This window comes from Camelus ferus, chromosome 3 (genome assembly GCF_009834535.1).
Source record: "Camelus ferus isolate YT-003-E chromosome 3, BCGSAC_Cfer_1.0, whole genome shotgun sequence".
NCBI classification, from domain to species: Eukaryota; Metazoa; Chordata; class Mammalia; order Artiodactyla; family Camelidae; genus Camelus; species Camelus ferus.
The window spans coordinates 15,570,331-15,596,352 of record NC_045698.1 but is presented as its reverse complement, the minus strand read 5'-3'; the positions used below and the strand labels follow the sequence as shown (position 1 = coordinate 15,596,352).

Genomic DNA, 26,022 nt, shown 5'->3' with positions numbered 1-26,022 from the left:
TGGTATATGTGTGTGCACACATGGATATATCTTTATTAGCTTTGAAAATGAAGAAAATAATCAATAATAATTGTAAGATAAATTTTAATTTTTTCACAAAATAGACCAAGTGATATAGAAATTAATAATTGTAGAAAAATTATATTATTTATAGAAGGTACATGAGGTCTAACATTAAATGTATGAATTCCAGATATATAACAACAACAACAAAAAACAGAGGATAGAACATAATCATTGAAATAATCATAGAAGGGAATTTCTCAGTGCTGAAGGAAACAGTTTTTGAATTGAAAGAGGTGACTACGTACCCAATGCAATAAAACACAACAGTACCAACTCACATTGGAGACAATGTTTAAAGGACAAGCACACACAAGTCCACACTTGGAGATGAGGCAGACAGTGTTCTAAATAATTAGAATACCAAAATAAAAATAAGATTGAAAACATTTTAGAGGAAAATAAAAAGGAAGAGAAAAAACAGTTTCTTTACCTGCAATGGAAATATTATCAGACAGACATAAGTTTTACCTTTGGTTTACAGAAGACAATGGATCAATCCCTTTAAATGTGTGAAGGGATAATATTTCCAATCTAGAACTGTACGCCCAGACAATAATTAAGTAACTATGAAGGTAAAAAAAAAAGGCATTTCTGACATGTGAAGACTTAAGTAACTTGCCTCTTACAGACACACTCTCAGGAAGTTATGGGAGATTGGTGGCAAAAAACAAATTAGTAAACTAACATGAAAGAAAATGTAAAATCCAGGAAATAGTGTTTCAAGCCAGGAGATTAATAAGGAAAAATGCCAGGTTGGAAATTATGCAAATGCCCTAGTTTGGAGTAGATAGAGGGCCCCCTGAAGGAGTTATGTTGTAAAAAGGAGATTTGGGATTGGTCCTGATAAATGGGGTAAGCGTAAAGGTATGAAAAAGATCTCAAGGAAACTCCATATGCAAAATGAAAATATAGTAATCATATAGGCATTGTAGGTTATCTGGCTATGGAACAAAAATATGAATACTATAATGATCAAAAGACTGTTAGTTTTTTGTTTGGCTTTATGCTTTGGCATTAACTGATAGACAAGCGTTTGAAGGTTTATGCATTTATCAGGGTTTTCCAGAGAAACAGCCAGTAGGATATATATATTGATTTATTATCAGAAATTGGCTTGAAAAATTATGGAGTCTAAGTCCCAACATTTGCAGCCAGCAGGCTGAAGACCTGGAGAGCATACGCTGTTGTTCCATTGCAAAAGCCACAGACTCAAGACTCAGAGCTGATGGTTCAGTTCAAGTCTGAAGGCAGGATAAAAACCAACATACCAGCTTTAAGACACCCAGGAAGGAGGCATCCCCTCTCACTCAAGGAAGGGTCAGCTTGTCTGTTCTTTTCAGGTCTTCAGTTGATTGCATGGGACCCACACATAAGGGACAACTATCTACTTTATATAGTCTATTTGATTCAAGCGGTATTCTCATCCAGGACCATTCTCACTGATCCAAGAATAGTCTTTGACCAAAGTTTGAGCATCCTATGAGCCAGTCTAGTTAAGACATAAAATTAACCACCATAGTTTACTTTTAAAAAGAGAACAAACTGACAAATCTTTGGGCCTAATTCTGTATAATACAGATAGCGGAATGTGTGGAACCTGAGGGTGAGATGGGGAAGGAGTTATAAGGGGATATAAATGTGTTAATGCTATAATATTAGAAAATGGAGAATCACAGTTATATTCTGTGGCTGAATTCAGAAACAGAGATACACATACACTATTTAGACCAGAGCTTCATTAATAACAAGTAGAAGAGATGATATAACAACTCTATCGGAAAAAGGTGGCCTGGGGTTTGAAAGTCAACAGGGATTATATAAATTGATAAATTGATAAAGAAATACTATTATAACACTTATTCATTTAACAAATATTCACTTTTGTGTTTTTTTAGTAAGAATGCAACAGAAACTGTTAAAAAGTGAATTGTCCTGGTGAACGAGACTGAAAAAAGGAGGGTAAAATTGAGTGTCACAAGCTTTTCCATACTCTGATTTTAGCCATTTCAATGTATTACTTTGATGGAAATACTTGTGATTAACTTGAGCAGATTCAATAAATTCATATGTATTCATACAGCAAATTGTTTATAATATAATCCATCTAAAAAGCAGATTATAAAACAATCTGTTGTGTACCATAATACCTATAGACACATGATTAGTAATTTGCAGGTAAATGCACCAAATCAAGTATTTGTTGAACACAGTTTTTGATTTTCCGGCAAAAACTTACCTTTTCGAAAATCAGACAGTTCACCTCCCAGCATACTCCATGCTTTCCTCATGCCTCGTAACCACCCCTTATTCTGGCAAATAGCGAATGGAAATAAAACCACTGCTGGATATAGAGATATAAAAAGCATTTTCCATTTTATGTGCACTTTTCAACCCAGAGAAAATAAGAACAAATTTCTTTTTTTGTGTGCAGCCGTTTCTAAAATATACTCAGAGAGATGCTAGTAAACACTTAACTTTAGATTAGCTTTCTCAAAACTTTTGGGCCCTGACATTCAGATTCACTTACACTCGGAAGCTCGTCCTCACTATCTTTTTTAAGCTTCTCTTGGCGTCTCATTTCCACGCTCCATCTGAGATGACTTGGAAAACATCACAAAATGACAACAGCCCTCCTACAAAACAACTGCCTGGACAGTGCACATTTCTATAGCCACCATTTATGGGACTCTGTTTCTGGGAGAAATTTTATTTTAAGTGTCAACACTGAAAGATGATATTATTGGAGCTGGCTGCTTCAGTCAGTAAATACAGTCAGCACCTACTCAGAAACAGCTTTTAAAAAAAAATAATAATTGGAATAAGAAACATTTCTTGCTGTTATTTTTAAAGTGCTATAAAGGAAAATAATTTTATCCTCGTGGAAGTATTCGTTTGCTGTCAGTGTGGCTGAAAGCCCCTGTGTTAAGTGGTGTTATCTGATTTCTGTAGTTAACACAACCCAAAGGTGAAGCTAAGCATGTCGCTCCTTCTGTAATCCTCCCTCCTTCTTTATGCAAAAGGGACTAAATAGCTTCAGAACGTAAGCTGAGCCTGAGTTGCATTGCTGAAAGGTTTAAGAAACCGATTTTGTCAAGTTCTAAAATCATTCATGATTCAAAATTTCTTACTTAATAAAAATTACCATATTTTGGACTTGATAACTACCCTTTTCTTTTAAGGAATTAAGCAGGAGAACAAACACATTCATCACATCATTTATGAAAGGATAAATGAAACCCATTGAATCATTCAACTTCCTTGAATGAATAGAATGTAGATATTAGAAAATAATTCTGAAGAATCTCAAATTACACTGAAAAATGATTATGGCATATTGTTATTGAAAATGTGGACTCATTTCTTATTTTTATATCATGTGTATATGTAATTATGATCAAAGAATGTTATACATAAAGATAAAAGCATATACACATATATTTATGTATATACTCTTTCAGATATGTATATACCTACATATGAATATATGTGTGTATGTATATAATGGAAAGTATATAAAATGATAAAAGAAGTTATCTCTTGGTAAGGGAATGATGAGGATTTTCATGTTAGTTCGTAACACTCTCTATTCAAATTATTTCATATGTGATACAAAGAAAATTCTACAGTACCAAACATCTGGCCAACATCATTTATTTAATATTAGAATTGACGTTGGGAAAATACCTATACTTTTAGCTAGTCACCCGTGTGCTGGATTCATCAATACTGAATAAATAATTTTAAACATTGCCCGTCAATGCTGACTGTTGCCCGTGATCATCTTTAAGGTATTGCCGTGCAACAAAGTGCAGTAACAATTCTAATCCTCTCAAGAATTTTACATTCTTCAATTTCATTTTCAGCTCAAAAATTTAACGTATTGTACATATTTTTTCTGAAGCTTTAATCTCTGCAAAACCCAGCTTTAAATGAGGAGGAAAAGGTGGAACTGTAAGGAGTAGCAAGAACTGAATTTAACTTGGATTTTGAATAGAGCCAAAAACACATTGGCTTTTTCATTCTTACGTTCATTTGAAAACAGAGCTGATTTTAGCTAAATGAAGATTTTTTTGGTAACTCGACTTGGATCCCATTGTGAAAACCTACTTAGAATTTTCTCTTGCTTCCCACAATGTCACCACTTGCTCTTTTGGAGCCGCTGGCAAAATGGAGCCAGTTTATGAAGTCATTGCTTTTGCATTGGGCTTGCCTGTCTTCTATCTTTAGATAAATTTGAAAGTAAAAGCAGTGCCCACTGTGCTGACTATGTTTAATAGTACGGATGAAATTTGTAATTTGAAATTCCTAAGTTCAAAGAACATTTATCGACAGCTTGATTTTCCGCTTGAATCTTCCTATGCTTCATAGCAGTTTATAAAAAATTAGGAGGAAAAACACTTCCTCCTGCCATTCATAGCAATTTGCCTTAGACTGGAGTAAAATACATAGACATTTGTAAAAAAAAAAAAATCAAAACCTGGTGCTCCCTTATGGTTTTCTCATTGTTTAAATTAGATCATTTACCCAGTTTAAATCCTTCGCTCACACTTTTATACAAACACACTTTCAGAGACATTTTGAAGTAAATACAAATTCACAAAATGAATAAGTTCATTTTGATGACATTAATATGAGGGATGATGTTATTTGACTGACCCTGAAGCAGAATGTTGAGTTTAAGAGCAAAGATGGAGCCACAGCTGAGCTTCTGTATTTGTATCGTGATATTAATACTAACACACAGAAAGCCTACTTGAAAAGGACATTTATATAATGTGAAATATTTTTAAAGCTTTGTGGTTGTGTTGAAACATAAAAAAAAATTTAAAAATTTAAAAGCTTAACATTTTCACTTTAGCCAATCTGTTAACTGGAATGAGCTTTTAAAAATAAAAACTTGGACATTGAAATCAGATGGCTGTATCTAAATGAGTGAGAATGGTTTAAAACATTTTAAAGCAGCATCTGGATGAAAAATGTATTATTTATAAGAACATTTACTCTCTATAATTTAAATAGAATACAAATTTATATTACATATAAGATATATATAGTAGTATACATGTTTCGGGATAACTATGTATAATGAGCTATTTATATCATATAATACTATGTATATATATATTTATTCTTGGATAATTTATAGATCTCCAAGACTATGTCTATCTTACATTAATTCTTGGACTCCAGTTTGAAAAACACTGAATTACAGTTTCACAATGATAACTTATTTTTTTTAATATTTAATTTTATTTTTTAATTGAAGTATAGTCAATTACAATGTGTCAGTCTCTGGTGTACAGCACAATGTCCCAGTCATGCATATACAGACATATATTCATTTTCATATGATAATTTCTTTTCTTTTTGGGCCTCTCTCTTATGATATTTCTGTGTATCTTATTCCATGCTGTATTACAGTGAATTATACATTTGTTGAATTTCAAAAGAAATAGCAGAAATTCAAAACTTTTCTATACATAATATATTTATAACCTATTTATATATATACACAGGTTTCAAATATATAGAATGAATTAGAACTAGCCATTTCTCTGTGACTGTGAAAGGATAATCAGTGATTCTACCCATCATTTAACTGAGTAATATTGAATAATTCATTGAGAGTCAGTTTGTTAAACTGAGATAGTTACCATACCTACCCGAAACCATCCTGGTATCCCAAAACTCTCCTCTCTTTTCAAGTGAAAAAGCTCAATGTTTTCTGAGTTGTTTTTTTTTTTTTTTACCTTAACTCTCACTGGATTCACATCATTGATTTTTATCTTCAGCATATTTGGAAGGAGTATGATTTAATATTTATGAACTAATTTATTTCTATTACAACAATTATTTAAAATGAAACAGTAAATAGTAAATATACTTGAGTTGTGCATTTCATTGTATGAAAATTTTATCCCCCAAAGTATATAAAAGAAGTAAGCACAAAGGGTCAAAATAATTGTATTTTTGCATTTTGATGTATTTGGGGGCTGCACTTCTGATCTCTGTAATGCATCGAGAAATAAGATGGATTGACAGAAAAATGAAAGAATAGGTATGTGATCTATCTATGCAATTCAAAGATAAATGGTGGAGTCTCTGAAATGTATAGGTAATTTATTGGTGTGCACCACACATTTTTTTCAACTTTTTTGTTTGTTTAAAATGTTTATAATCAAAAAGTTGATGAAAAAAAAAAAGAAAAAAGGAACCGTAAGTTTTTTCTTTAACTTCTCTGATAAAAAAAATATATTGCAGGTATGGCTTTTAAATGTGGGATCATCCCTGTAATGGTGTTTCTCTGTCTCTCTCTTTCTCTTTCTCTGTCTCTCTCCCTCCCTAAAGCTCCATTCTGACTTAGATAAGGGAGAGGGCACTGTGAAATATACCCTCTCGGGAGATGGCGCTGGCACTGTTTTTACCATTGACGAAACTACAGGGGACATTCATGCAATACGGAGCCTGGACAGAGAAGAAAAACCTTTCTATACACTCCGAGCTCAGGCTGTGGACATAGAAACTAGGAAGCCCCTCGAGCCTGAATCAGAATTCATCATCAAAGTGCAGGATATTAATGATAATGAGCCCAAGTTTTTGGATGGACCTTACATTGCCAGTGTCCCAGAAATGTCTCCTGTGGGTGAGTAGGCAAATCAAAATTCTGTCAATTGCTACGAGGTCTTTGCAACATTTATTTTCTGCAGGTTGACGTAAACATCATATTTATAACCCAGAAGATTATTCTTCCACTGTAGAGGATCCAGTTATTTTCATTTACTTTTCCAAGTTTTTCTTTTTTCTACTTAATATTTTTTTCCTTCCTGCTCCATTCTAAATGTATAAATAGATACATAAACAGCTAAGATATATAACATCCTTCACTATTTTACAATCTTTGCATTTCCCAGAGCTCATGGAATACCTTTGGACTTGAAGTACATAACTCACTTTGTACTGAAATTGATTGTCGTTACAAATTCTGACGCCTACACAGTGCTGGAGGTAACTACCACACACACACCAAATACCAGGTAGTAAGTCTTGGCTCCAAATACATTATCTAAAGCATTGCATTTGAATCTGGAAATAGTTCTGTAAGGGTTGTGCTGCATCCTTTGTAGCTATCCACAGAGGTTCCGAAAAAAAGCTATTGTACCCTTTGCATCTGTAAGTAATTCATAGTAGGTATTCCATCAAACTAAGAAGCAAATATCATTATAAAGTCTTTACTAGAATAAATTTACAATTAGTCTACAGTATTAACATCATTCTTCATAATTTAAATATAATATAAATTCACATTTCAATAGCCACCTACATTTACAAAATCCTATAATAAGTATTTTAAAGTCAATGAGTTAAGAATTCCAGCTTTAATGACAATTTTAAATTATAACTTTTATTCCTTAATCACCACTGCCAATCCCTCAATTGATTTTATGGTAACTTCTGGTTTCTAGCACATTGGTAAGATAAAGCTACTCATCACTTCAAGATTTCAACTTGTAATTCTCGCATGTGAGCCACTGTTAACATTTCCTAAGTCTGACATTTCTCAGAGGGCTTCTGCTGCCCCCACAATCATCCCAGGCATGCAAAGAAGATTGCACAGACTACCCCGAGGGCAGAAGCAGGTTCGTGGCTGCAGGAGTGTCACAGGGATTTACCATAAATGCACTTGAAATTGTGTCTGTGACCTTATCAGGCATTCAAAGACCATATTCTCTCCTTGACCTAAGAAATCAGCTCAGAGGAGTTCACTTCGATTTAAAATTCTTGTGTGCATACTCAGGGCTGCAAATCTTTTATTCAGTTTCTGCTACATTTTTTTTTTTTTTTTTGAGCTGCCTCTTTTAAGCGGTGCTATGATTGCTAGAGATTTAGAAGTACAATTGGGAAGATGTCTATTAGAAGGTAGTCCCTTGAAAATGGGGAAGAACTGTTTTTAAAATTGTGCCTTGATTTTACAAGGGGAAAAAAATGAAGGTAGTATTTTAAGGAAAAGTATGACTTTTAAGAAGACAATGCAATTCTGTACATAAATGCTTTAAACCAGTACTTACTTCATGTAAATTGGAAATATTTACATAAATTTATGACCCTTAGTTACTCTTTATTACTGACACAGCATCCTTAAAGCAAATACACACATCCCTCTACAGCATTAGAAAATTCTATCTTATTAGATAACAATTAGGTCTTTTGTTGTGCCAATTAGGATAAAGGATAAGGCTTCAGGGCTGAGCCTTTGTATAAGGAGTTTGCAGCTAGTGCCTGAAGAGAGAAACAAATCTGGAAAATCAGGCGAAAGGTAGGTGAGTGAGAGAACAAAGAGGTCCCACCTTTCATGTGGTACTGGGCTGAGACATAATTTGCTGTGGGGCTGTGAGTTATCAAAAAGATCTATGGAAGAATAGGTTCTTTAAAATGTTTTGTCATGCACCATTACTGAAATTCCTCATTGATTATTCAAGAGACCTCAGTAAATACTGAAACTGATTTTCAATGTACCATCCCGTTTTAATTTTTTTTCCAATAACAGAATATTTCTTTTAAACATGAAACCATATCATATGCCAGGAGTTCACCCAGGTATTTTTTGGAACACATTTACATAATACGCCCTTCTCAAATAAATACTAAGAGGTTTAAACACGACTTAACAAGTTCAATATTAGAAATTAAATATCTATTGTACACTACTTTTGCCATTCTCCAGAATCCTGCCTATACACATACTACCAAAAAACATCCATTAACAGGGGACCCAGTTAGATTTATGGTGTTTGTTGTTTCTGCCTTTACCTGACCAACTTAGGGCTCACGAAACGTGCTCAGCCGCCAGGCATCCCATCCATGTTCCTGGAGCACTTGGACTCCATTTCCAAGCACACTCTTTTCACCATATGGACACGGTGTACTGCTCTAAGTCACTTTGTCCAATGACTATTCTCTTTTCTTTCTCCACATCCCACATAATCCATTCCTGCCTCTATATCATTTTCCTTGGAGTACTAAAATAATTTTTTGTCGAGACCAGATAGAACTCACCATGGTGTATTGGACAGTGTCGATATTGTTTCAGCAAATCCCACTGTCGATTTTGTATACCTAAGTTTGAGATATTCTCTAGGAAATAACTGTCCTTTCCCAATAAGTGAGAATCTGACTATTTCATTTTTAATGAAAGAGTCAACCAATTTAAAAATGTATATAGTAAAATAGCTTACTTTGTAACACAAAAGATCAAGAAATAGCCTATTAGGCAAATGTCAATTTAGCAATAATGGATTGTACATCTGAAACTATGATGAACAATTAAACCTGGAATAAAAATTAACTAACATGGAAAATTATAAAGAACATAACTCTTCAAAGAAGGGAAGATGGTGAGCAGGGTGGGTAGAGATCTCAGAGGAAAATCAATATTTAAGACTTACAAGACTGTGGAATATATTCAGTTCCTGAAAGCTGAAGACAATTCTAGTGAATCTGAATTGTTTGAGAGAAAGGTCACTTTGTTACTAACTTGTGCTACAGCCAATCTGCCATGGAAGTAATGTTCACAGATAAAGTGCTTTGACTCTGACCTAAGGAAATTACTTAATGATCCAGATATTCCCCAACTCAAAGTTTCTCCTTGGAGACAAATTTGGACGTTATGAATGTGGTCTTTATTCCTTAAGATCACTGGAGTAACAATGAATTACAGTAATGTGCCCTCTTTAATATCTGATGATTATGCATCAGTAAGGCATTCAGTTTAAGTTACTCTTTCTAGCGTGCTGACAGGTTTAACATCTTTAAATCCGCATGCATACTTGTCTTATCTTTCTCTGTTTGAGCTAAGCCATTTTGAGGCCCTGATTGGGTTATTCGTAACCAAGTCCCTATAACACATTTTATGGGTGTTAATTGTGAGTCGTAATTTTTGTAGTAAGACCTAGCATTTCTTGAGCAATAGTTAGGGGCAAGGTGACCTCATAGATACTGCATCCCCTGTTTTATTTAACCATTACAATAACTCCATGCAGGATTGTTTACAATTTGATCTTTCTATGAAAACTTAACTCCTGTGTATCAGAAAGTAGGCATGACCCTCAGGCTCTTTAGAACAGAGTTAATTGCAATCGGCTATGCATTTTTTCAGGCTTAGGGGCTTCTACAATTTCTTTAGGAGCTTTAGATTTAGTTTTTAATCTCAGATGATCTGGTTAAGACTTTGGAGTGCCTATTACTTTATCGTATTATATTATAATTTGAGGATTGGGGTCCTTGCTTAAAAGAAAATCTGAGGAATTCTGACTATACCTAACATTAATTTATGACACCATTATTATTTTTTAAACATATATAAATCTCCACGTTTCCTTGCTTTCACAGAAGTGTCATAAAAAGACAAACCCAGGAATGATAAAGCAAATATCTTAATCATACAGGCCAGCCATAGCCCCATAGAGCAGCTCAAATAGTGTTAAGTTGAACAAACTATCAGTGGCTTCTATCTGTGTCCCATAAGCATAGTCTTTGTCTGGAGGCTGGAGAAAGAATGTTGGCTGTTTTCTACAAATAAAGACATTTTCCCTGTACAACCAAAATATGATTATTAAAATCACGAAATCAACATTGATGCCTATTACAATCTAATCCTTTGACCCTATTCAAGCTTCAATCATCTCCATAGTGCCTTATATAACAAAATGTTCCAGGTCAAAATCGCATACCACATTTACATGCCAGGTCTCTTTAGTTTCCTTCAGTCTGGAACAGTTCCTTACCTTTTCTTGACTTTGATGACTCTAACAGGTTTGAAGATTTCTGGCCAGTTATTTTTCAAAATGTCCCTCATATTGGGTCTGTCTGATGTTTCATCATGTGAAAACTGAGTATGTTCATCTTTGTTAGGTGTATCTCAAAGGCGTTGCTGTATTCTTGTTGCATTCTATCAGGCAGAACATGGTTTTAATTTGCCTGTTACTAATAATGTTCATTTCTATTAGTTGATGAAGCTTGTGCATTAGTTATCTGTTACTTCATAATACATTAACTAAAAACATAGCAATGTAAAATAACAAGCACTTATTATCTCACAGAAGCATGGATATCCAGGAGCAGCTTAGCTGGGTACCTCTGACTCAAGGTCTCTCAAGAGGTTGCATCCAAACTGTTGGCTGGGGCTATGGTCTGATCTAAAGGCTTAATTGAGGGGAGGTAGGAATTGCTTCTGTGATTATCCATGTAGTTGTTGGCAGGCCTCAGTCCCTTACTACATGAACCTCTCTGTAGGGATACCTCACAATATGGCAGCTGTCTGGCCCCAGGGTGAGTTGGAAAGAGAGAACATCTCTGTTCAAAGCCACTGTCTATTATAACCTAGTCTTGAAAGTGATATCCCATCCTTTCTGCCATCTTATGATTGTTAGAAGTAAGTCCAGTCCACATTCAGAGAATGGAATTACACAAAAGCATGTATACAAGAAGTTGAAAACATTGAGGGCCCTCTCATAGTCTGCCTACCATGTTCACCCTCAGGCCCCCCAAAAGTCATGTTAGTATGTCATACAATATATACCCAGACCCTTTCTAGGACCAGGAAAATCTTTTCCCCTTATTGCATAAGTTCAATGTCCAGAAACTCATCATAAATCAAGTCCAAGTCAAATGAGTTTCCTTGGATTTATTTCCTCCTGATCAGCAGACCTACGACGATAAAGGGACCAGTTACTTACTCCACATACACCCAGCATACAATGGTGAGATAGGCACGGATAGCATGTGTAGACATTTCTGTTAAAAAAGCAGTAAAATGCATGGAATAAAGCTCTTACTGGTTCATGATGTTTTTGAAATCTAGAAGGTAAGTGCTGAAAGCTCTTTGATTAGATTCCAAAGCCCGGGAATATTTGTTCATGTATCTCAGTTTGACTGTTTGGGCTCTTGGTTCTATCATCTGAGTTATCCTTCCTTTTTCATGACATGTAGCCTGTACTTGAAACTTAGCAGCTCTTGTTGGCTTCCTAATAACAGAATCCAATGGGTCCAAAGGCCTCTCCTCACTGTACCATTTCTGACTCTCCTTCTTCAGTCTATGCTTGTGATGTTTCTACATGTAGAACTCATTTTAAGAACATTGTGGTTCGTATGGCTATCCCATTAGTCTTCATGGAGTTCACTGAACTAGACAAAAAATCTCTTCAAGATAAATTCTTCTCTACCTTGGCCCTACTGAGATGTCTGAATGACAAAGCCCTTACATGAATTAGAATCCTTATAGTTTAATGGCAGGAATCTTTAAGATGTACATTCAGTTAATCTCTTAAGAGGGAATTTTGTCTGACTATACAGTAAACCAATGAACCATCCTTGATCTTACTAAGATCCTAAAAAGAGATTTATTTTTTAGACACTCCCATGGTTTTGTCTTTTGACCATGCTTTCTATGTCCTAGATTTAATCTTTGCTTAGAAGCCATTTCTTAATTTTAGCATTATTTGCTATCTGGAAAGACCAGGAATCTTTACAAGCAGCAAGACGTGGATCCCTTTTGTTTACAAGTCACCAGGTCTATTTTCCACTGTCAAAAAAAAAAAAAAAAAAAACAATAGGCAACAGTTTTGCTGTATTTCTGTCACTGCATAACAATGATCTCTCTTCCTCTAGTTCTCAATAAGATGTTCTTACTTTCCTTCAAGCCCCCACCTAGAGCACCTTCCAAGTTCAACACTGAATAAACAGTGGGTTCAAGGTACTTTATACTGACATTCTCCTCAAAGCCTGCTGCCTGACTGCAAAACCACTCCCACATTTTAAGTATTTATTATGGCAGCACCTCGCTAACAGGTATGAAATTGTTGTTATCTATTGCTATGTAATAAATTACTCCACAATTTAGAGGTTCAAAACTACAAAAATATATTATCTCTTGGTTTGCTTGGGACATGAATTTGGGTTCAGCTTTGCTGTGTGTATCTGCTTCAAAGTCTTTCCTAGATTTATATTTAAGCTGGCAATCAGAAATACGGTCTCATCTGAAGATTCACCCATAGGGGAATACCACTCCTGTGGTTGTTACCTTGGAACTGATATCCTATCACGCCGGCCATATTATACCTATTGGTGAGGATCAATTTGATAAGCTTATCTACACTCCAGTAAAAGGGGTTAGACAAAGTTGTGAATACTGAAGGCAGGCATAACTGAGGGCCATCTTAAACACTGTCCACATTAGATGATGATTCCACTGTAAAGTTACTCTTTCTCTTTTCTATAATCATTATATTTTTTGTCAAGAGGTATTTTAACCCTGGAGAAATAACCTAGTCCTCATGACACTTTCAAATTATTTATCTATTAATTTATATCTGTATAGTCTCAAGCTTTCTTATTCTATTAAATTGATTCTGATCTATTGGTATCATTATTTTCACATTGAAATCATTTTAGATTTGGCCAATGAAAGCTTCTTTAAGCTGACTTTATGTCCTTTTAACATTCCCCTTCATTACTTGAATTCTCTCTTACTTTCTGGCTCAAAAATATGTTTTGGACTTGTCTTGCATGTTGGCTGCCTCAGCCTAGAAGAAAGCTATTTCTCCAAAGAGCTCTCTTTCCACCTTTATGGAGAATAATACTTAGAAGCCAAAATCTAGTGTGCTCTTTGTTATCAGAGAATCACTGCTCCCAGCCCCTCTCAGTGGGCACAGCCAAAGAATATATCTATGTACATGGACCTCCGTGATATTTATTTCTGTATCCTTCTACATATCTTGAAAGCCATGATTTTGCACTAATACATCCAACTCTAATCTAACACCACCATTTAGTCCAGATTTATTTTATTTTATTTTTTAAAATCCTTTTATGATTTATAACTCTTTTTGCCAAGAATGAGAAATCTGGCTTTTGTCCTTAATACACTTTCTTATTTGATCAAGTCCAATCTTTCATGGCCACTACCCCTCCAGACCCATTGCAGTTGCTCTGGTGACTCCATTCCAACTTTGAAAATCTGAACTGGCTTTTGCCAATATCTTCTCTCCTCCACTGTGAGGATGGAGGTTTTGCTCACCTCATGAGCGTCTGAATCCCCACGCAGGGCTGCATTTCCCACACATAGATGCCTTTCTCATGCTAACCGATCTCTGGTACCGCTTGCCAGACCTTCTGTGTGGACACCTTCCTCACTCTGCTCTGGCTCCAGCACCTTGATCTGGTCCACTGCAGCTCCTCCCCAACTTCTCCAATGTTATATCTCTGCCTGCACAAAAGTCTACCTTTTCCCACCCCATCTAGGCTTTAGGACTAAGTTATTCTAGAAGATAAGCAAAGAGCAAGTAGATATCTTTGATTCTTAAAGGGACATAGGGTGTTTATAAAAGTGCTCACCTCTAAGCTATATTTTCCACATGCATTAACAATGTTGAAATCAGGGATCCTTCATGCCTTTTGAATTTCCTTCTTAATTTGTTGAGCTGAGTCCAAATTTTTATATGAGGGACTATTTTGATATGACCTAGGAATTAGATAAAGCCAGAATCCAAAATCAAAATACTAGTTTTTTACCCTTTTTTTTTCCATGTTGGAACATATCTCTTCTATTCTTACAGTCAATGAAAAAAAATTTCTACAGACATAGAGGACAGAACTCTGTTGTCACATGTTCTAGTCATGCAGCATGTGGGCCTTGAACTTGTTAAGAGTCCAAATCCTGCTCTACGATGTTCTAGTTGTAAGTGTTTGCATAGATAATTTGACTTCATTGCGCTTTGTCTTCCTTACCTACAAATAAGGAGTAAAAATATCTTATTCCCGGCAGGGAGGGTATAGCTCAGTGGTAGAATTTGTGCTTAGCAAGCCCAAGGTTCTGGGTTCAATCCCCAAGACCACCATTAAAATAAGAAATTAAACCTAATTACCTCCCTGCCCAAAGCAAACAATAACAACAACAACAAAACAAAAGCACAAAACAACAAAAAACAAACAAAATTTAAAAATGAATTTTAAAAATTAAATAAGTTGAAAAAGGACTTCAAAAATAAAAAAGAAAGATCTCAAATAAATAACCTGACTTTAAAACAAATAAACAAACAAACAAAAGCCTTATTCCCAGAGGTATATTTCAAGTAGTAAAGGAGAAATGTATGTCTAGCATTTGCCACAATGCTTGGAAAAAATGCAATCAATAAATGGGGAAGGATCCTGTTAATGGTTTGATGATCCTTCTCAGAAAACTTGCAGGAGAATGCCTACCCTGTAGGGGTCCCATCTAATTATCTTTCTCTTTTCCGTATAGTCCCTCCCTGGGACACATGAGCTCAATATTTACTATTGTATTTTGTTCAAACTATATCAAGTCTATATAAAAACCTAATAAACTTTTCATCCCAATTTACATTTGCTTTGGTGTAGAATACTCTTTATCTTAACGTGTAGAGACAAGCTGTTGATTAGTAAGAAACACCAGTTATCAGATTAAACTTTTGCTTTGCAATCTGCTGAGTGGCTTTAACACATTTGATGACATTGAGCGAGGCCTGGGGATCCCTCTGGTGTCAGCAGCGAAGTGTCCACAGCACACAGCATGGCAGCACAATTCTCAGGGTTGTCGGATGTTATGGCTGTGTGTTCCGGGAGCATTTTATGCCTCTGTTTGGTTCCTATGTTTTTATTATTGGTGCCATTGCAAAGGTAATGCTATTGACAGGTTCTGTGTGGCCTTGAGAGAAGTGTATGAATTGTTTTAGTAGCAGCTCAGTGTGTCCCTAAACATAAACCATCCTGCACTGATAGTCGCTTTAGTAGCCACTGATCAGCAATAAATGTTAAAAATTAACAAGAAGTTCCTTTTTTTTTTCCCCTCTAACCACCAAATGACTCTAAGCATTAAATATATGTTAGCAGAAGTTGCTTCTTGGCCACTGAGTGGTTGAAAACATTAAACATATTTTCAAAGTATTACTCTTTTCCCAGCTTCCAAGTGGTTGTAAACATTAAATATGTTTTATAAAAACTGCTTTGCCAGCTACTGGCAGGATAGCTATGAACATTATTTTTCTTTAAAGTTGCCTTCCAGCTGTGGCACTGTTTTTCTTTTTCTTTCTTTCTTCTTTATTTTTTTCCCCCTTATTTGCTCTATTCTATTTCTTTTTTGTACACAAAAGTAGGCACAAGGCTACCTTGGCCCAGTTGTCTTTTGCTTTATAATAAGTGATCATGAGAGTAGTTGCACCTGTAGAAAACCCTGCTGGCAACAAGAGTGCTCTGAGGTTCACTTGCTTGTTCTCCGTATCCCACATAGATGTCAGCCACATTTTGCAAAATAATTTTTGTTTCTGCTTTCCATTGTACAATGGGCTGAGGTATGAAGATGAGTATAAAGTAAGCTTAGTATTAAGGAAAAGAACGTCAAGCAGCCAGACACTGATGGATTATACTCATTGATTGAGGTGAAAATCTTCCATCAAAAGAACAGACTCCAAGACAGGCAAAATGGCAGGACTACTGAGTTAATGAGATCTTTAACCCAAACATGATGAAGGGCTTGAAATCTATGTCTGGAAATAACTCAATGTGACAACAGTATGCAATTCAAAGCAGTAAAGAGCATGTCACTATAAAAGTCTATCCAAGAATTAGCCCGGAAAATCTGTTTATTTTAATCAAATTCGCAATAAAATCAGGAGTGGCACTGATTCAACTAAAAAACTGAAACTGCTCTATTATCCCAGCAGAGTAACTCACCAGCAAGCCAAGTAATTACTCAGAGAAGCTCTGATTTGTACAGGATCCAAGTATTTTCCAAATCATACTATTTTATTTCACCAAATGTTTTATTCTATGTGTGTGTTCAACAGATGCAAATATTTATGGGATACCTTTATGTACACGCTTTCAGGAATTGTGGTTAGAGTGATGCGAGAAACAGACAAAGCATCTCCCTTCAGAGAGCTTTCATTCCAAAGGTCTAGTGCAGGGGCAGCAGACTACCCTCTGTGGGCTGACTCCAGCACATTCCTGTTTTTGGTGGAATATAGTCACAGGTCACGCTTGTTCATTTATGTGCTCTCTGGGGCCGTTTTCACATGCTAATGGCAGGTGGGCAACAGAGACCGAATGACAGGCAAAGCCTAGAACATACACAATCTAACCCTTTACAGGACAAGTTTGTTGAGCCATACAATAGTGGATTGAGTATCAGAGAGGAGGTTAAGATAAGGTCAACATTTTTAAAGAGCTGTATGAAGAAAGGGAGTGTTTATTATAGAAAAACCCTCCTCAAAAAAAAAAAAAGAAATGACAGGACTAGAGGACAAATGACAAGCAGAAGCAAGCCCCACAGTAACACTGCACATGGCATGAGATCGTATGCTCTTATTTAATTGGTGCTGAAAGGAAGGTTTTGAATGTATTATAATCACTTAAGTACTGTCTTAAGTACTAAAAATTCATGATAAAGTGTTTTCTATTTTCCTGTAAGAATAATTCTTATCTCAATTATGTAACCATATTTTTTCATTAAAAAAAATGTAACCTGAGCTAAGATGGTTGAAAGAAGAGAACCCTAGATTTAGTTGAAACATTCTTCTCCTGTATGATTTCTCAATTTGTAAGTTCTTTGCCTCACTGAGATATAAGTGATGAAAGAAAACTTAAAAATTACTGAAACCGAATTTAAAGCAACAGCCAGTATTAACAATTACTACTTAATAAATGTTACGGGAACCTTCCTCAGAAAGTACGGTTGATGAGTTTACCCAGCCTGGCATGATTTTCGCATCTGACCAAGAAACTGAACTTTGAAAAGAAAAAAAAAAAAATCAGAGGCTACAATTTTATAAATAATTAACAAAAATGAATATCAAAATATGGTACAATTTGTTTAATTGGCAATGGCAATGGAAGAAAAAGAAACATGTCAATTAAACTGTCACCGTATGAATTTTGCTTCTTAGAAAAACATTGTAATGGGGTAATTTCGTGAAATGCTTTGATAGCAAGAAAGTGCCAAAATATGATTAGCTATTGCACAATTCAGATTAGACAAGAAAGCAATCGGTGGCAGCCTGAATATCGAAAGGTCTTGTTTCATGACTTTTTCTTCTCTTTTCCCCTTTATTTAATCAAGTATATGTTGTTTGACAGTGAAATGATTTACTCTGAAAACAGTTACCATGAGACTTTAGTAGAAACTTCACTGTAATAGAAAACATATCTCCACTTTAAAATCTTTAAAAAATATATAATTACCATTTCTGAAAAAAATTGTCATCTTCATAGAAGTAGTATTTTATAATTAATATTAAGTACTTATTTAGCTAAAAGCCTCAATTAGAAACAACTCACTCATGTAATTATGTTCATACTTCTATTGTCAAATATATTCATTTATTATTTAAACTGAATTCTCTTCCATTAATCTCATTTCTGCCCAGCTAGCGAGAACGGATATTCTAGAAATTAACACGTTTGTGTAAATTTTACTACTTATATTTTTTTTTCTTTAGAAAAATAATCTGGTGTATAATTTAACAAAGAATTCCAAACATCAAAAATACAAATGGGATTATAAAGAATTCGTTTTCTAGTAGGTCTTAGCTTTGTACAAAAATTCACTTGAAAACAATGTAGAGAAATTCTATTTTGTGGGGGTTTTTTTGGGTGGAGGTAATTAGGTTTATTTATTCATTAATTAATTATTATTATTATTTTTAATGGAGATACCAGAGTTGAACCCAGGACCTTGCACATGCTAAGCACGGTGCTCTACCACTGAGCTATACCCTCCCCAGTATTTTGTATTTTTTAAACTATGATTTATATGTTACCTGAACAGTAATAGATCTCCATACCTAATTACCAAGAACACTGTCTTCATGTATTAATTCCTAATAGTCAGAAGCATGTCTAGAGCTTCTAAACCAGGGAGAGCTTTTAAAGTTAGTTTTGAGTGTTTTTCCTGTGACAATAAGATTATTATTTTGTAAATAGCAGAAAAAGGAAAAATTTACAAGATCATTTTTGGGTTTGCATATTTATTTCTCATGAAAGCTAGTGGAAAGTATCTTAAAAAGGACTGGAACAACTCACGAGAGCAAAATTTAAATAATGTTTACAGAAGACTGCTAAGAAAGGTTGTGATTCTAGAAAGGCAGCCTATTATAGGGAAAACAAAGTAGACCCTGGAGTAACAAAGATCTGAATTCAAATTTGATGAAGGGTGGGGGAATGTTTATAAAAGTGTTTCCTTTTACTAAAGCTTTGATTGTTAGTACTATTTACCACTAAAAAAATGTTATAAGGATCCAAAGAGATACCATTTGTGGAAAAGAAAAAAGAAACCCTAGAAGGGTTTTAATAAACACTAATATTTCTTCCTTCCTTCAGTGGCTTTTTCTCCTGTGGGGTTTTAGACTTGGAGAAGATAAGAGTCTTTAATTACTTTTTTTCTCCTATCTTCATACTTGTAATTGTACCAAGTCAATCACATAAGGAGGACATCTCTACAAACAGCTGCTTCTAAGAATACATATATTTTTAATGAAATATCATTCATCCAAAATATTTAGAGACATAGCACACCAGAAATGAGATGTGATAGGTATACAATACAATAAAATATGTGCAAAAATATGTCCAGTGGATATTAAAAGTAATGTCTTCAGGTTCAAATTCATGCAAATGGATTGAACAAACACATTTATTTCTTCTTTGTTTCAAAGTACCATTCCATTGAAATAACAGAATATAGTAGTTAGAAAATATAACTCTAGGAAGCTGGGAAGTATTCTACTAGCAGACCAAAGAATAAGGAATTTCTGAAGGATATAAATCATTTCAGAGGGATCCCTGATTTTGACAACAATGGAATTGTTGGTGTTAAGCTTGTCTTTTCATCATAAACAATGATAAAACTGGACAACGTATATGAGGCAATAGTTTTTTAATGCATGTGACACATAGTACAAGCTTGTCATCCTCGAGAGAAGGGAGGAGATGAATCAGGCGCCTCATTTAGCTGGACTCTTTGATTAGGGGCACTTTTGCTACCATGACACAAGGAATTGGACTCTCAGAATAATATCTAGAGATAGAGATTATAGCTTGGAGCTTCTGAAATGACTGTAATTTGAGAACTGGCAGAAGTGGCTGGAATTTATGTAGAAACATAAGGAGAGACATAGAGAAGCCCTGAAAAACTAAGAGTTTAGGGGGCACTTCCACCAAAGGCTGCTCTATGCACGAGCAGAATCAGCCTCTGTAAGCCTGCTGAAAGCAGGCTCCAGTGATAACGCAGAGCAGGGAGATGCTGAAGTTACGGACCAGCCACAGGGGAGGCACTTCACTGGACATCTCAGACATTAACGTGAGACACCAGGAAGGCTATGTGTTAGGAGTAAGGGCCATTTCCTTCACTAAAGTCTATGTCCTAGGTCTAAACACAAAACGGAAAGAGGCTTTCCTTAATAAAGAGCTAAATCAGGCCTGACAGATCAAAAGTATCTGCCGGTCACTTAACTGTCCTCAAAGAATTATCTTCAGGCCCTTTAGAAGAAGATGACATCCAGGTTTTCTACTATGTATTACTAAAATGTTCCGCATACAATAAAAACAAATACAAATTATACCAAGAAGCAGGAATATTTAAACCATAATCAGGGCAAAAAACAGTCAATAATCCCTGACATCATGATGACTTGAACTTTGAAATTAACAGACACACTTTATACACATGTTTTTGTTTATTGTTTTATTGTGTTCCCTGAGAATATTGTAAGGTTTAGGTTGAAGATATTGTTATAAAGTATTTGAATTTGCTTCTACCTGGTCTGCATAAGCAGGGCCACCTTACCCACGTTCATGTCTTGAGATTAGCTGGGTCGCATAGGCACATAAATCCAGGTCATAGATCCAAGGCAGGACAGGCTTACATCTGGTTCGTCTTACTCTGAGGGTGTACTTTGGTGATATTAACCTTTTGGAAAAGAACTCTTATTACACTTCTTAACATATGTTACACTTCGGCTTTTCCTTCTGTCTCCCTCACCTTGAGACTGTCAAATAAATCTCCATATTTGTAGGGATCAGAAATGTGCTGCTGGAAAGGTGATCTCCTTACCTCTCTGGAGCCCTCTTTTCTCCTGAAATTTGACCTGATAACTAATTAAAATCTTGTAAATTCTCAGTACTTCTAAAAAGGTGTTTAAAAATGTACCATAACTGGTATTTGGGGCCATTTTTCAGTGGAATAGTTCAAATAACTCATCTATGCATTGCTGCAAATTGAAATCTTTGCCTATTTATAGATGCGGTACATTTTCTATGTTGAATCATTTGTCTTTTCTGATGAATTTTATTTTACAGATAATTTTGGAACCTCTGTTTTATGTTAGAGAGATTGGCTTTAGATTAAGACAATACTAGCTTCACTCATTTCCTTCTGAATGACCATATGCGAGTGATTTGACACTAGCAAGAACCTATTTTCCCATTTTCTCATTGTAAACACATAACTGGGCTGTGTATGGTTTAAAGGAATTAATACATAAAAATCTAACATAATACCTGCAAATAATAGGGACTGAATAATTAGCTCTCTCAACTGTCCCATCTGCCACTGAAGTTCTTGGATGGGAATGTCACAAGGGGACACACTATATAAGCACTCAGTAATGTGAATTCCATTGTCACCTTCTGAGAGGCAAGTACTTCTATCAAACAAATCAAACCATGTCACTCACACAACTTTCCTCTGTCTCTCATGAAGTGCTGCTAATTCTCTTGTTTGCATTTAGTAGAGGTTAAACTCTTTGCTCACAATCATAATCAAATAGTTCCTAGAGAATAAAGCTACTGAGATGAGCCAAACAGCAATTCAATTAGTAACTAACTGATCTCTCCTTCTTTCAGATGTATCAGTTTTTCCTCCAGTAGTAAAATCTCTCTTCTTTTACAATAGTAAAGCAGACACTTGCTCTGATAGTTGTAAACAACACACAGCTTCAGAATTCAGTCTCACTTTTAAATTTTAGCTTGTGGGCATTTTTTTTAAAAAAGATCATGTAATTTACTAATAAAATTACACTAACTTGGTAACTGGGAAGCCATGGACATTTTGCTCCAATGTGGTCAGGTAGAATGAGTTATCAATTAGTTGTCCTCATTCTTGAATAATGATTAAGCGTTAATTTAGATAGAAAGAGCGTGCACACCCACACGCACACACACACACACTACACTGAAGGGATGAAGATGGGAAAATAAAACACGCATGCTCAGCCACACAGAAGAAATATGTAACATCTCATTTTTAACCTCAAAGACAGGATGGGGAGGAGTCCCAATAACCTAACAAAAAAGATCCTAAGTTTTTTTTTATTAACTACCCTGTGTAGTTAAGAGTGGATGTTGTTGCCAATCAATATGCCAGAACTAAAGTTACAGCAAAGAAAATCATTATCATTTCATTGCAAATGTATGAAAAATCATATTTATGTACTCAGTGGTCTTATCCACATATTCTGATTAAATGATATGCTGCCGAAAGGCGGACAGAGGTAAAGCTTATTTCACTTCTTAGAATTTTTTTCCGTCCATGTCAGCCTCGGCAATGGAAGTTATATCATTCCAATGATATTAATTTGTAACTGGTGTCTATTTGCTTAGACAGTTGCTTTTATTTATTTTTTTTTCCTTTTCCCCATAGCCCTGGTCTGAGAGATGTTATAATGGTGATTTTTTTCAGTTCAACTTGAACAGGAATAAATGAGTCCACTCCCAAATGTTTTCTTTATTTGAGGTGGCGTAGGGTTGGTGTTGGACTTTCCCTGCTGAAGCAGTTGGTCCACTCCTGCTTGTGGACAGGCTCTTCCTCCTCCTCTGTGATGGAGCTTGAGAACTTCTATGTGCATAATTAAGATAGTGCAAGAAAGTACTTTCTTTTGTTATCAAGGATATCTGCTCCAGAGGGACTTTCTTTTAGCACCGAGGAACAGCTGGAATGCTTTTGTTTGTTTTTCTTTTGAATATGAGTATATTTTAATTCAGTTTCATCAAGTAAAGGAGAATTAGAAAGGGAAGTTATGAAGTCGTATCAGAAATAAAGAAGGTGGACAAAGTTTATAAATATTAACACTTTCAAAAAAAATCTGTGTCTATGTTTAAGTCTAATGGCATTTATTTTATCATGTTGAAAACAATGTTTAAATGAAAATATATTTTAAAATACTTAGAAACACAGTTTTAATTTTTAAACTTTTTTTTAAAGTATTACTGATTTTGTATCAACATAATCTTGTATGTATGTTTTCAGTCAGTATTTGCCTGATACATCTTTACCTGTCTTTTTATTTTCAACCTACAGATATTGTATTTGAAGTTAGTTTCATGTTGTGGACTTAGCTTATTTAGAACATTACATTTAGTTAACTATTGATCTGTTATGACGTGTCCATCATTTTTAATTTGTTTTCAGTTTGTTTACTAAGTACCCTTTCCTCTGTGTCTCTTTATTTGCTTTTCTTTGGGTTATATGAACACTTTAGGATTCCATCTTTATTTTAGGGTTTGGGGCCTACCATTTTGTTCAGTTTCCTCAGTTACTCCAGTTAAAACAACGTACATGCATAACTTATCACAGTCTGCTGTTACGGCTGTTTTACCATTTTGAGTAAAGTATTTCTGTACATTATGCCTTATTTCTGTGCAGATCCCATTTTAATCTTCCTACTTTGAAAATATAATTATATTAACTATTTCTTCAACATCCATTGAGCACCTTATTAGAGTGTAATAATTTTTGCTTCAACTATTAAATGTTAATAAATTCATGAAAAGTATGATACTATTATAGTAACCCTTATTTTTACCCATTTGGGTAGTTTTTGGGTTTTTTTTTTAACATTCTAAGCCTCCTTTTTTTCCTTTTTCATTTGGAGTACTTCCACCAGTCATCCTTTAAAGGTAAATTTACCAGAAACAGATACTCTTAGTTTTCCCTCATTTCACAATGTCTTTATTTTTCTTTAATCACTGAAGAGTATCATTGCTGAATATAGAATTCACAGTTCACGGTTTTTTCTTTCAGCACTTTGAAAATCTTATCCACTTTCTTCTGGCTTATATGGTTTCGGATGAGAAATCTACTATCATTTAATTATTATGCTATAAAATGTGTAATTTTTCTCTGTTTGCTTTCCAGATTTTTGTCATTCACTTTCAGAAGTTTAATTATGAAGGGTCTGGCATGGATTTCTTTGTGTTTAACCTATTTAGGATTTGCTCTGCTTCTTGAATATTTAGCTTTATATTTTCCACCAAATTTGAAAAGTTTTTAGGCATTATTTCCTGAATAATTTTTAGTCTCACGCTCTCTTTCCTCTTCTTCTTGGGATGCTGATGACAGTGAATATTATCTCTTTTATTATCATCCTTTAGGTCTCTGAGATTTGTTTTTTCCTCTCCAGTCAGTTTTATTTGTTGTCCAGACCAAATAAATTGCATTTGTATGTCTTTAAGTTCATCGATTCCATCCTCTGTCTTCACTTTCCTATTGTACCCATACAGTGAGTGTGTCATTTCCATTGTTGTATTATTCAGTCCTAAAATTTCCATTTGGTTACTTTTTATAACTTCTAAATCATTGTTAGAATTTTTTTTACTTTCATTTTTCAAGAGAATGCATAATTGCTTATTTAAATATCTGTGCAGTGGCTTCTTTAAAATTCTTGCCAGGTGATCAGCCTCTTGGATGGATTGGCAGGTGCCGGTCCTGCTTAGTATTGTTGGTATCTGTTGATTCGCCTTCATTCAAGTTGTGGTTTTCCTAGTTCTTGGCATGACAAGTGATTTTTGTACTGTATCCTGGATATTGTTGATATTATGAGATTCTGGAATTTTCTTTTTGTTTAACGGATGGTATTCTGTTGATTTGTAAGCAAGACAGTTGGGTGAGCATTCATGTTCAGCTTGCTGTTGGGCCCCGCTAATGGCTCTACCGGAAGTGGGTAACTGTGCCGTTGCAGACTGGTGAGGTGGCAGTTCAGCTCCGCCCTCCACCCATGGACGACTTCCTGATGGAAGTGGGGCACGGACTCACACATCTTCGTTGCCTCCACGTAGGGATATAAGCTCAGTTTCCTGATTGAGCTCACTGACATCCGAGAGGGGGAAGCGGATGCTGGTTCACACCCTTGTTGCTTCTAAAGAGTAGGGCTGAGGATAGGCTCTGAAAGAAGCTTTGCTAGTCACTGGTGATCCTACTACAAGTTCTTACTTTTATCATACTTATCCTTACAGCTCAAATACTCCATGCCAGCCGATCCCCGTGGAATACATAAGAGATATCACTGCGTATTTGTTCATGACGTGGACTCTGGGGTAGGGTTTGAATCCTAGTTTCATATTTAAGTATGAATATATTTATACATATGTAAAATCTTCCGATGCACAGCTCTCTGTGTCACCCATCTGTGTTTCAGTTTTCTCATCTTTAACATGGGAGTGCTGAGAGCTTGTATTGTGGTTCTGAGACAAAGAAGAACCGAATGCAAGAAAAGTACTTAGAATGATGCCTGTCAAAGTCTAAACATCAGCGATTCAGTTTCTTTCAATATTAGCTTTAGTTGCATGCGGAGGACATAAATCCAGTTCTGCTCAAGACAGTACCATTTTCATTGTTGTCTCAATGTAATTATTAATAGTGCCCTTGTTAACCCACAGAAGTGTCCCAGTTTAGGCAGTAAATTATATAATTCATCTATTTATATATTGTTGATTTTGTAACAGTCATTTACTCAGTCCCTCAAAATTCTTGAACTCTATGGCATCTGCATTCTTTATTCTGCTGAACATAGTACGAAACGTTCTATTCAAGGGCTATTTCAAATAGTGAATTAGAGCAAAAATATGCAGTTCAATTTCCCAGGATATGGAGCAGGGAGGTCTTTTGACATGGAA

The 26,022-nt window shown here is 35.2% G+C and overlaps 1 protein-coding gene across 1 annotated transcript in view; it reads left to right on the top strand.

Moving 5' to 3' along the window:
* Positions 1-26,022, top strand: part of CDH12 (cadherin 12) — a 342,925-nt gene that overhangs the window by 165,367 nt on the left and 151,536 nt on the right. The window contains exon 3 of the mRNA XM_006189587.3: positions 6,415-6,709. Within this exon, the coding sequence (XP_006189649.1) occupies positions 6,415-6,709 (295 nt within the window). The remainder of the gene's footprint in view (positions 1-6,414; positions 6,710-26,022) is intronic.